The 12,687-nt window shown below is 41.9% G+C and overlaps 1 protein-coding gene across 3 annotated transcripts in view; it reads left to right on the top strand.

Moving 5' to 3' along the window:
- The window catches only part of SKAP1 (src kinase associated phosphoprotein 1), a 255,977-nt gene that overhangs the window by 205,021 nt on the left and 38,269 nt on the right, over window positions 1-12,687 (top strand). For all 3 annotated transcript variants that reach the window (XM_023652675.2, XM_070226231.1, XM_070226230.1), the window contains 4 exons: window positions 4,137-4,214; window positions 5,060-5,143; window positions 8,049-8,173; window positions 10,522-10,585. In XM_023652675.2, coding sequence (XP_023508443.1) covers window positions 4,137-4,214; window positions 5,060-5,143; window positions 8,049-8,173; window positions 10,522-10,585 — 351 coding nt within the window. The remainder of the gene's footprint in view (window positions 1-4,136; window positions 4,215-5,059; window positions 5,144-8,048; window positions 8,174-10,521; window positions 10,586-12,687) is intronic.

Genomic DNA, 12,687 nt, shown 5'->3' with positions numbered 1-12,687 from the left:
TTAAAATCATTGATTTTCATTTCAGGTTGATTTAGCAAGAGACCAAGCCAGCTGCCTATAATGGAAGTTCCTGGGCACCTGGTTTGTTCTGTTGGGGCTGCAGCCTTTTTGCGGTGGAAATTGTGTGGCCTCTTGTGCTATTAGCCTTGTGCTGAGGTGTTGCCAACTGATTTCTCCAATTCTCTTTTCTCAGTGGGCTAGAACGCAGCTGATTAAATAGGCCGCGACTCACATAAGCTCCTGTGTCTTTTTTATTGACTGCTTTATGGAAATGTATCACACTCCAAAGGGTCCCCATTGTTCTGTGCATAGCTGACTGAGGAGTCATGTTTAGCACTGAGAGATGGAATCCTACTCTGTCGTTTTTTATTGCAGAGTTGGGTCTGGGTGGGATACAAAGGTTTAAAGGAGTCTGGGTGAGGAGAGAAGGATGTCTGAGAATTTCTTTTATCCTTATCTGTCATGAAAGTTGGGTGGCCATCACTTCTGGGGAACACACTTCTCTGTTGATCGTATCTTTATGGCCCCACATCCTTCAGCTAAGTGAACCTTTTCTTTATTTGGGCTACTCTGAAAGATTTAGTTAAGTATAGTAGTAGAGAGAGATTATGACACTAATGTAATTCTGTTTTGTGCTGATATAATGTGATACACCCTTAGGTTTATCCAAGAGGGCCATTTATGCCCAATAAATCTAAATCATTTCTATTTTTTCATTAAGGTGGTGATTATCTTTTTTCAGGTAATGGACAAAAACCTCAAGTTTTTAAAAAATTGTAAACTTAAATATAAATGGTTTTGCCTTAAAATAGCAATTCATGCTATTGTTTGTGGTTTCTTCCTATTTTTATTATCATCCTGCAAAGCATTTACATACTCTCCGTTATGCGTTAAGCAGTTCTGGAGATCTGTTTGTTTGCCAGTAGGTGTGAATTCAGGCATACAGGACTCCTCCTGCTTCATCACCCCAGGACTGTGGCTAATGTGTGCATCCTCAGGATTACCAGTTCTTGATCAGTAGGACCCTGAGCTGACACTGAAAGAGGAGATAGCTTGATTGCCACACTGGCTTCCCATCTTGGTTATCTGGATGTATCTGATAGATCATGGAGCTAACGAGGTTGAGCTCGGAGTCACCTTTACTGAGCATGGAGAACAACTGTGTTATTGTACTCACCACACAGTGCTTTGTACGTAGAAGACAATAATAGAATAGAAAAATGATTTGATTTGATTTCCTAATTTTTTTCCATAGCCATTCCAAACTTCCCCTATAATCCTATTTTTCCCACTGCCCACGAGGGAAACTAGGCAAGAGAGTTCATCACTACAGATTCCCTCTAATAAGAAAGCAATATGACACATCTTACAAAAACGTAGCCTATAACAGATGTATTTCCAGCTCTATTACTCTTGAGCATCCTGTTGGTGAATGACCAAGAGACAAAATTCAGCAACTCATTCAGTGCCCAATTTTAGCAAACCGAGTGTGCTAAAGAGAGAGCATGCTGATGGTTCTGTCCCAGTCTCCTAGAATCAGTGACTTGGGGTTCAAACATCTCTGCTGCATTATATCTTTGTTTTCTTGGTGGTGGCATTCTTGGGTTTCGATTGGTGGGGAGAGAAAAGCCTCATGCTGATAATGTACTGAAAGTAAATGAAATTAAATAAGCGAAGCAGTGCTCATCACTACTTCCTTCCCCCCTGGGTAATTCAATTCGAGCTTTCTCTCTGATGGCAACTCGCAGGGACTGTCTCTGTCACCCCGCTGGGGCCTCGAGTCTTAACATCTAAATAAAAGTTTCACTCAAGCATTTTTTATGCTCCTGCCAGCAGGATCAGTGAGCTGGTGTGGGGCACATTAATGTAATATTCATACTCACAGACTCTCCCCGCACACGAGGCAATGTCTTCCCATTTTCATAATTATAGATGTTCCATAAAATGGCATTTAGATTTGCATTAAAAAAGGAGGTTTGAATTCTAATAGAACGTTTAACATGTTTTTTATGATTCAGACTCTCGGCATCTTTAACGAGAAGCTATGTCTCTAAGTTTAACAAGACCTTAAGAAAGGGGGGAAAATGTAACTTACAGCCCCCTTACTATGTCCCGGGATTTGCTGCACGAGTTTTACATGTATTGACTCGGTCATCCCTCATAACAACCCTATGGGCTACATGCTAATGACAGTCTCATTTTATAAATGAGGAAACCGAGGCACGGGGTGGGGAGACTGTAGGAGGAAGAGATGGAAACTCCAAGCTTGGGGGATCCTATTTTTCTTATCTCCTGTGTCTTTCATTTAATTGTTAGGCCTCTAGGAGCAATATGGGCTCTCCTCCAAAGGGGCTTCTTAACCAGACCCGGTCCTCGAACCAGCTGCCAGACCCTCAGTAGGATGTGTTTCTCTTTTCTTGGAGAGCATTGGCAAAGAGATATTAGAATTTTCAGAGGGCTGTGAGAAATGAAAGGATCCTAGACAGATGAAGTTTCTTTTGCTGCTGTTCATCTCCTGCATGCACCCTGAGACCCATCTGGGAGGATTTATAGTAGCCACATGGTCTGCTCACCGTAAGACACACGTGAAAATAGTCCATGAGCAAGGAAGTTGACAATAAGGACAAATAGGACAAAGAATCAGGCACTTAGACACACTAAAAAAGAAAAAGAGAAGCTCTTCTGATTTACACTTTTAAAACTAAGCTTGAAACAACTTAGAAGCAAAAAGTAATTTTAGTTGCATTTTAAATTGTCTTAAAATGTTATTTTTAAACAAAAAGTATGTAAAGCCCTGAGCACAGTGCCAGTTCATAGCCACCACTGAATAAACGCTATTGTAGGAAATGTTCAAAAAACAATTGTGTGATTGGAAAGAAAATTATTCCACCCAAAGTCTCAAGATATTATATAGGTGACCCAATTGATTTAATCTGTGGTTGTGCCTTAATTTGGTTTGTATTTGTTTGCTTTCTAAATTTTTTTTTTTTTTGAGGAAGATTAGCCCTGAGCTAACTGCTGCCAATCCTCCTCTTTTTGCTGAGGAAGACTGGCCCTGAGCTAACATCCGGGCCCAACTTCCTATACTTTATATGTGGGATGCCTCCCACAGCGTGGCTTGCCAAGCAGTGCCATGTCCGCACCCGGGATCTGAACCGGCGAACCCTGGGCTGCAGAAGTGGAACGTGCACACTTAACCGCTGCACCACCGGGCAGGCCCCACTTTCTAAATTTTTTAAGGCAAACCAAAAGAGAGTTGGGTCTGGGGACTAAAAACTATAAATATTAGAATTATGCAAGCCCACTCCTTCATTTCTCCTAATTAAGAAATGCACAGTTGTATTTTTTAAAGAGTTTTTGAGGTTTTTTATTCTTGTTTCATTTTATTTTTTGAGGAATAAAATTCTTCCTCATTTCTGTCCTTAGGCTCTCCATAAGTATAAACCCCAGTGGTGGAAGATGGATTAGGATCTTGACTTCTCAATAAATTTGTACCTAACGAGGCTAATTGAAAGCCAGGAACGTTAGCAACATACAATTAAAGGCTGTCAGTTCCAGGGTCTTCTTTGTAAAGGCTTCTGTCATGTTTAGACTCTGTCCCATACTTTGGCAAACCAGGATTTGGCAGTTATTGCCAAGTTCAGCTTACAAAGCCCTTCTTTGTGTGAACTTAATAAAATTTATGTCCACTAAGGTGGCTTTCTGTTTGTTAAAGAAAAGTCTGTGTTTATTGCTCCCTCTGAGGTGACTGTTTCTGATGAACTCTATCACTCATTAAAGCTTGTCGTGCTGGTAGCTATTCATTCGACTTTGGATTATCCAATTTGGAGCTTATATCCCCAGCAAATTCTTAATCCTCTGGAGTCCTCTTCTTGCCAATCAGTACATATTTAGGCTACCTCCCCTTGCACAAACTAATGTATGTTTAGATAATTTTAAGCAATTTTAACGTCAGATATTAGGAAGAAAGAAAATTTACTTTTTTCCCCTCCATCTTCTAGAAATTGTTTTATTTTGTGCCTTGTTTAAGCAACAGCCCTTCTGCACCTTTTTATTAATGTAGATTATCTAAAGTAGCCCAAATAAATGAAAATCCTGTCAGATTTCAACAAAGCGTTTTGCTGCTTTCCTTTTAGGAATAGAAGACATCACAAGAGGCGCTCAAGAGCTTGATAACATCATCAAGCAAGGATACTTGGAGAAGAAAAGCAAAGGTACTGATTAGACCCACAGACTTAGAACATTCCAGAAAGGAAAGGGAAATGACGAAAAAGAGGGCTAACATAGTGGGCACCTTCTCAATGCGCAGTTCTATGCTGGGCAGGTGTAAGGCAAAAGGAGGGCAAGGAAAGAAAAGAAGTCTGGTGCAGCGTGTGCGCTGAAGAGAGATCGCCCAAAATCTTCAGCAGACTGTGAGCGCCTCTGGACTGCTCACCTGTACCCAACGCTGCTCAATAAGTCTTGCTGAATGAGTGAATGATGATCTTCTTGTTCTCGTCTCTCAGGGTGCTCCATAACGAGTGAAACTGTGTTGCCAAGAGTATACTTTTTATATCACATGTGAAGCAGCCCACTTTGGAGTTTCATGGAAGCCCAAATTTTGACCTTTCGCTCATTTGATTAGCATGGACAGTACTAGGGTCGGAGTCCCAGGTTTAACACTCAACAGGCAAATTGGCTTAGTACAGAGAAAGGCTTTCTCGTGCCCGTGGTCTGGAGCATCATTTTGGTTTGCTAAAGGCAACACATAAAAATATCATGGGGAATTTGAAAAATACAGAATGAGATTAGAACCTGAAAGATAGAAAGGAAGATAGAGAGACAGCTGTGAGGGGTTGGAGGGGGCAAGCCCTGTTTGGAACTCGGACCTATGACTGACTGAGTCCTCTGGCCTCTGCGTCAACATGGGATAACCTGTGGGAGTGCAAGGGAGGGTTTCACAGCCCATTAACCTGGGAAATAAAATAAGAACACGCTGGACTGTGTGTTGTTGGATTTCATGGACTCCTCAGTGATTGTAGTTCCCTGAATTTATGTCCCTAACTGCTGTTCTGTTTAGATCATAGTTTCTTTGGGTCGGAGTGGCAGAAGCGATGGTGTGTTGTCAGCAGAGGCCTCTTCTACTACTATGCTAATGAGAAAAGTAAGTGTCCCTCATTTGCACAGCAGCATCTCACTCCTGGATGCAAGCACTTCGTAAATTCTCAAGTACTTAGATCTCAAGATAGCAGTCTTTAACTAACACCCATATGGAGACATGCTTGGGAAAGAAATAGGCTTGGGTAAATAATACCTTGCCTGTCACCAAAAGCTCCGATGCCAATTTAGAAATTATTTCCCCTTTAAACACTAGGATAGTGTGGTCTGCATATCAAAAGGTTATCTTTTTTCTTTTTCTTTCTTTCTTTTTTTTTTTGCTGAGCAAGATTTGCCCTGAGCTAACATCTGTGCCAATCTTCCTCTATTTTGTATGTGGGTTGCTGCCACAATGTGGCTGCTGACGAGTGCTTTAGGTCCGTCCCTGGGAACTGAACCCAGGCCATTGAAGCACAGTGCACCAAACTTAATCAGTAGGCCATGGGGCCAGTCCCCAAAAGGTTATCTTTTACTATGACTAATAACACAATATTATCAAGGTTAAACACTATGGCATTCTTTTTTTTGTAAAAAAAAAAAAAAAAAAAAAAAAAGACCTCAAACTCTTTATAGGCATTATAATATAGTTAAAATATTGAAAAAAAATTAATTCTGAGAAAGATTTTAATAGCTTACCAATGGCCCAGAAACAGAATCCCTGAGTCCACACTCTCTAAGAGATGCTCCAAACGTTATCCTAATGACTCCTGGGATGTAGTCCAGTGGGCTGTGCTCGAGAGACACCCTTCAGCCAGATGGCAGCAGCAGCAGTGTTGACTCAGGCTGGAGGCAGCTTCTAAATGGGCCACCACTGACTCAATCAAGCACAGCACTCGTGAGCCATCCCTCAAAGACCTCCCGTCCGTGCTTAATACAGTTGCTCAGTTCCCGAGAAGGAATAGAAGATAGAAGCACAAACTGGAGGCAGCTACAAATAAACACAAGCTAAACATTATCATTGTAGGTGAATGCAAGCTTCCAAACAGCGAGCCTCCTACACAGTCGGACTGCCCCAGGGGTAATCCTATGAAGCAAGAGGAAGATAAAGCAAAGCACGAATTCTTGGAGGCTTTCCTTTGCTCTGCTGCCTGGGTACAGAGGCCAGTGATTCAGAGTACATCCTTGTTTTTCCTTTCAGTCATCTTCTGTCTCTCCTCTCTTCCTTCTTTCCCAGACTTATTCCTCTCCCAGTGCCTGGATATGCAGTCTAAGGAATAATCAGATATCTGCCCAGTTGCCTGTGGCACTAAGGTAGCAGAAAAAACTGCAACTTTACTAAGTGACTTGGAATCTTTAAGATTTGCCCTTGGGCTTCCAGGCAGTTGCCTCACCCTGCCTCTCTGCCTGGAACATGCGTCACTGCCCTTCATCCTGGGATCACTGTCTGGGATTCCTCAGAGCCTTTCCCAGCCAGGGGTGAAGCGTGAAGCCCTGTTTGGAAATGATAGCCGCACAGCTCAAAAACTGAGTAACAAGTCCCCTGCTCAACCCCCAGCCCACTCTCAAATACAGCAACCACAATTTCTTCCCAGGTGTTATTGTGTTATTTTCTTATTTTAAACCTTCAAACTCATTTTAACATTTAGGTCATTGTAAAAATGTTTGTCATTTCTCTTGCATTTAAATAAATGGTTGGCATATCTGGATATAAAACCAGGTATCATGTTCGTTCATTCAGAATCCTTTAGTCTCAAGGTGAGAGGAGGGAGAGCTGGTGAGAGGGGAGAGCAGCTGAGAGGGGGAGAGAGCAGCTGAGGGGGGAAGAGCAGCTGAGGGAGGGGGGAGCAAGAGCGAGGGACGTGGAGACTTTCATTGACCATTTGGCCGTCAGGCTGAAATAAAATGTGGTGACCAAAGAAACAACAAAACATTTTAGTGGCCAGTTAGAACAAGGAGAGATACATTAACAAAAAAGATTCTGGTGTCAAAAAGCACTGTTGCATGGCTCCCTTCTCACCAGTTACTTCTTATTGTGCCCAAGACATTTTCTTAGTAAATAGAGAGTGTTTGTGTATTTCTTTTAGCTCAACCAGGTAAGGACAGAGTCTTTGTCTTTTCGTTTCTTTTAATATTGTCGTCCCACTGCCACCCTTATCATCATCATCATCGAAAAGCGTTTATTAAGCAATTCGTTCCACGTGATAACAGGACACAGAGCGTCACCTAGACACTGTGGTTCCACTCTTCTCCGTGCTCTGCCTGAACCACATCATGAGGACGCAGAATCACTGGGAGCCACCCCCTCTTTTCCTGTTTCCAATGTTTTATTTTTAAGAAGAGAGTGACAGGCAGAGTAGTCCCTCCTTTCCTTCACTTAGGTTCCTTTTCCTTTTATCTCCTTCCTCGTCATCTAATCATACTCAACAGTACTCTGCTGCTTCCCAGTGTGACCTCTTGGAAGGGGGATAAAATACTAAGCTTTAATTATTCTCCCTCTGGCATCAATTCCCAGCCCACCTGCGGGCGGGGGAGAGGAGAAGGTCCCAGGAACTTGTGGTGCCCCTGCCCTGCTGTCCCTCCCCTCAACTGTGAGCTCTGCTGGCCCTGATAATAATGTTTCAGTTCTGTAATGGTCTTCAAGAGCCTCACGTTTCCAGCCGCACTCCCCCTGCTGTAATAATTCCTTCTTTCTGTTATTATAGATCTCTTAACATTCTAATAAATTCTCTGTCTCTGTTGTACTCTTTTGGCAAAATAACCTTTCATGTTGCATTTCCCCAGCTTGGCAGTGATACCTGCCTCGCTGTCGCAGTAGCCTCTTCTTAAGCTTCCTTAATAACCTTTCCTTGACTATTGTGGTTCCTCAGGGATGTAACAGCTGTTTCTGTGCTTTCATTTTACATACCAGAGAAGATGCCTTCTCTTGGCAGTTGCATCTCTCTAGGGGTACAGGGAACTTTCCTGTCTTGCAGGCAAGCAGCCCAAAGGGACCTTTCTCATTAAGGGCTACAGTGTGCGGATGGCCCCCTACCTGCGAAAAGATTCCAAGAAGGAATGCTGCTTTGAACTGACCTCCCCGGATAGGCGCAGCTATGAGGTAGGGTGAACCGAGGAGACGCAGTTTCGTTCCATGTTGTGTGTGAGCCGTGATTGCTATGCTGGGTTCCATCCTTTCCTTGTTACCTGCCCATTTCTTACCAAGACCTGTTTTCTTGATGTGTCCTCACTTTTGCTGTGTCGTGCCCTCCCTTCTCCTCTCTGTTGGCACTCTCATCCTAGATACTGTCCTTGCTTGGCTTCCGTCTCTTCATCCCTCCCCTTCCCAGTCTCCTTCCATAGGTGAGAGTCTTGTTGCAGCACACAACCCACTTCCTTACTCGTAGTCTCTAACTGCATGGCTTTAATTCCCATTCTCTTTATTTTTCAACTGATTATCTTCACTTCCTTCCATGAAACTCAGAAAAAGAAAAATCTGACTGTAGAGTGAAAAATAATTTATGTTCCCATATTCATCTTGCTATCCAGAATAATCTTCTTGTGTGTAGATGCACTGCATATCTCTAGAAGGATTTCTAAGATATTGGTGACAATGATTACTGAGTAGTAGCAGTGATAACTGAGGGACTAGAAGACCTGAGTGGAGGTGAGAAAGACTTATTCTTCACTGTGTTCATTTTTATATATTTCAATATAATATAATAGGTAATGTGTTTATTACCTGTTATAAAATTAATTAAAGTAATAAAAATTTCTGACTATGGGAATATAGTGATTTTCACCAAAAACATATTTTTACACGTGTGTGTGTATATATATATATATATATATACATATTTTTTCCTGCTTGTGGGCAATTTTTATCTTATCACAATTTTACTAAAACAATTTAGAAAAACTTTAGCTAACTTATGAAAAAGAGAAAAACCACGCTAAGATTAATAGTAACCACTTCAGTAACGCTTTGACTCTTCAAATTTTTCTCAACGCTTTTTTTTTATGTGTCTACAGAATCTTTAACCCTTATTTTGATAAAATGACCTAGGTCTTCTTATGCAATTTTGAATTTTTTTTTTTAAATTTAAACTCAACTTTTCTATAGAGTCCTTATAGATGTATATAATGCAGATACATGCACTGGGTATGTTTCTAAGCTTCTTTTATTATTCAGTTCTAATGGTGCCTCATCCAGATAAAAATTTATATGACAAGTCTAAATCAATTTCCCTAGACATTTTTTATAGAAATGTGTTTTTAAGAAATCAAGAATGACAATGTCTATTAATAAGTATTAAGCAGGAATCTGGGTTTCTTAGACAGCATATATCTTTATCTTACCCTAATGGCCAGATAATAAAAATGTTTTTCAGGGACAGTCATTTCAAGTTGATTCATTTAAAATAAAAAATTACTAAGGCTTGATGCTTGACTGGCCTGTTTTGTGAATCAGAATGTAGAGTTTGTTTACTTCTTCTTTTCTTTGGCCCATTGAATCCAAGTCATTATCATGGTCTGTGGATTCTCCCTCCACAGTGTCCTCTGGATCCTTCCCTTCTGGTTTATTCCCACAGCCATCACAATAGTTAAGTCCCTCTCACTTCACCCAGAGGACTAGTTAAATAGCCTTCTACTTGGTCTTCTGTCTCCAATTTCTCCCTATTCCAATCCCTCCTGCCCACGATTATTGAAAGAATCTCTCACTCCTTTTGCTGAAATTTACAGTGGCTTCTTATTGCCTACATTTTATGTCTGAACTTCTAGTACTCAGAGCCCTTTCATCAACTCTTCTCTGACCCTCAACTCTCCAGCTTCATCTGCTGTTCTTCTCCAGTCAGGTTGATCTGCCTACCTGCCCCACACACAATGGTCTCCTGCCTAATCTTTTGCACTTGGTTCTCTCTACCTGAAAGGTCCAACTCCCCCCAGCAGTCAGTTTCCAGCAACTCTTTTTTAAAATTCAACCAAACAGTATTACTTCACCGAGCCTCCCTGGCTTACTCTAGGCAACAACAAGTGCTCCCTGTAGTCTCTCAGCATCCACCTGGGATCAAATGCACCTACTTCCTAGTGTTCCCGTTTCCGGTGTGTATGTTGTCTCTCTAGCTGACGCATTGTTGCTTGAAGTCGAGAATTTTGGTTTGCTTTTTTTTTTCTGTTAAATATTTCTCAAATAAATGCCCAATGAATGAGTGGATAATCTAATGGATGAATTCACATGAATATGAATTCTGGACTCAAATAGCTGTCCACATTGGGTATGCCAAATTGCTGAAGGCAAAAATCACTTCGACTGAGATTTTGGTCTTTTTTCTAAACATTAATCAAGCAGAGAATCCCAAACTTTCAACTTGATTCTGAAACTCGACTTACAAGTTCCTTCACGGAACTTGTAAGGATTCATGGAAATTTTAGTGAAGGTGATAAATTAATTCACTGATTTTTCTCTAGTTTACAGCTACTAATCCAGCTGAAGCCAGAGATTGGGTGGATCAAATAAATTTCTTGTTAAAGGGTAAGTATCGTCATTACAGAAACAATGCTTGAGTGGATTTACAGTTGAAGTTATATTGCGTAAAAATAATCCACAGGCTTCAGTATGTATTTTTTCTTCCCATTCTCCCTTTTACCCTCCCTGTCACATCCTTTGTATTCTAACAACAACTAGTACCACGTATGAATCAGAAGGTAAAGAAACTGTCAACCTGGAGATGACCTCTAATAACACTCTAGCTCATCCATCTAAATACAGGCAAGTCTGTAACGTTCATAATCACTAGAAAAGGAGATTCTGAAAACCAGCTCAGCTCAATCCAGTATCTCCTAAGCGCTTATATTCTGGAAAGGAAATTCATGATATCAAATTTGATGTCATCTAGATGTGATTTAGGTTCAAAATCCTCTTGTTCTAGCCTTAGGAGGAAGTAGAAATCTAAACCCATCTAGGTGGCCTTCAAGAACATTAGACATTAAAAACAAATTGCTATTTCCCAAGCCACAGTAAAATGCTCCTTGCTTTGGGATGGGAAGAGTCCTGCCTGAAGATGTTCAATGACTGCTCTTAGAGTACCCTCTGCTGGCCAGCCTGCAGGCACAGCAGTGACAGTGGTCCAGAAAGCCTTGTCTGGGAGTGGCCTGGCAGGTAGAAGTAGACAACCTGAGTCTGTCACTTGGCGTCACTACGCCTCAGGATGGCATACATCATGGCGGGACCCTGCCTCTGCAGAAAGGCACAGACACCAACTTTGTCCTTGGCCCCAGACCTAGGGAGAAGCACATCAACGTAACAACACCAAGCCTTTTCATCTCCATTTTTTATTCTGCTATAAGATTTTATTGTGGATAAAAAGAAGGAAGCACCGGAGCTTTAATTACAAGAATTGCCTATTTCACTCTGTTTATGCCTTTGCTATCACAAAAACAAACTATTGCATCTTCCGAGAGCATCACGTATAATAGACTGGAACTAGGCAAACATGAACATTGATGGTGAGACTACAGGGTACACTCTCATCTAGGTGCCTTGGATTTATGCGTGTAATATACCCCTAAGTGTGTAAACCTCAATAAAACTCAAAGCAGCTTTATTGAGCTGTACCCTGTGGTACTTTCAGAATCCCACATTGAAGAAATTATTCATTCCATTTTATTTTAAAACAAACAAAATAATAACATACGGTTTAAGCCACAAATGTGTCTTTGATCCCTTCCTCATATGAGGTGGCACCAGAATTCAGATGAAAATTGTTGCAAAATCTTTATTAAAAGCCTAATCAAGCCAAACAGTTTTATTGTGTTTTGAAATGAGCGTTGGATGTCTCTCCACCCTCTGCTTCCCCAGAGTACCCTGGCTGCACTCCCCAGCCTGCAGAGGCCCCTCAGCAGGGTTGCAGGGAGCGTTCTGTACTGCACGTCGGAGAATGAACCTTCCTGGTGTCCCATTAAAATAAAAAACCAATCTCCCTCCCCTGCCCTTACTCCCCAGCCTGTCACGGCTCAACATCCTCAGAGCAGTGACCCACTTTAAGGTCAGCCAGACTGCACAGTTGCAAAAGGACCTGGTAACCACCTCGCTCAGCCACTCCATTTGGTCTTGTATTACTCTTATATTCTTCCATATCCTGCTTCCTTCCTCTTCCACTTTTTCTCATTCTTCTCTTTACAAACAAACTTGTCTGAAATTCTGCAGTGAGTTCACGGGGCAGAGGAGCTTCTGACAGCTCACATACCCTCTGGAAGCCGCCACAGTTCCCACGGCCCTGTGCGCCCTGGAGAACCACAGGCCATCACTCACCCTTCCAGTTTTCCACGTGACGAGCAGTGCGTGGCACGCTGGCCTTTCCTCTTCTGCCCTGTTTTCTTCGCCTCGCCTTGTGTGCTCATTCACACACCCGTGCTTTTCAGGCTGCGTCATCCTGATCAAGTTTTATTGCAAGGAAGGATTTATGTTGATGGTTTAAACCTGACGCAGTGCTAGTCTGCCCTTTTCCGTAGATTTCCTGCCGCCGAGGCCCACGTTAGAAATAACAGCACTTAACCTAGTGTTTCATTTTCTTTTGACGTGTCTTATTCTCATCCCTCCTCCTCCTTCTCCCTCTTTCCTTCGCTCACCTATTC

This window comes from Equus caballus, chromosome 11 (assembly GCF_041296265.1).
Source record: "Equus caballus isolate H_3958 breed thoroughbred chromosome 11, TB-T2T, whole genome shotgun sequence".
Lineage (NCBI taxonomy): Eukaryota > Metazoa > Chordata > Mammalia > Perissodactyla > Equidae > Equus > Equus caballus.
Note: the sequence above shows the minus strand (reverse complement) of the source record. Positions and strands in the feature narration are given on the sequence as shown.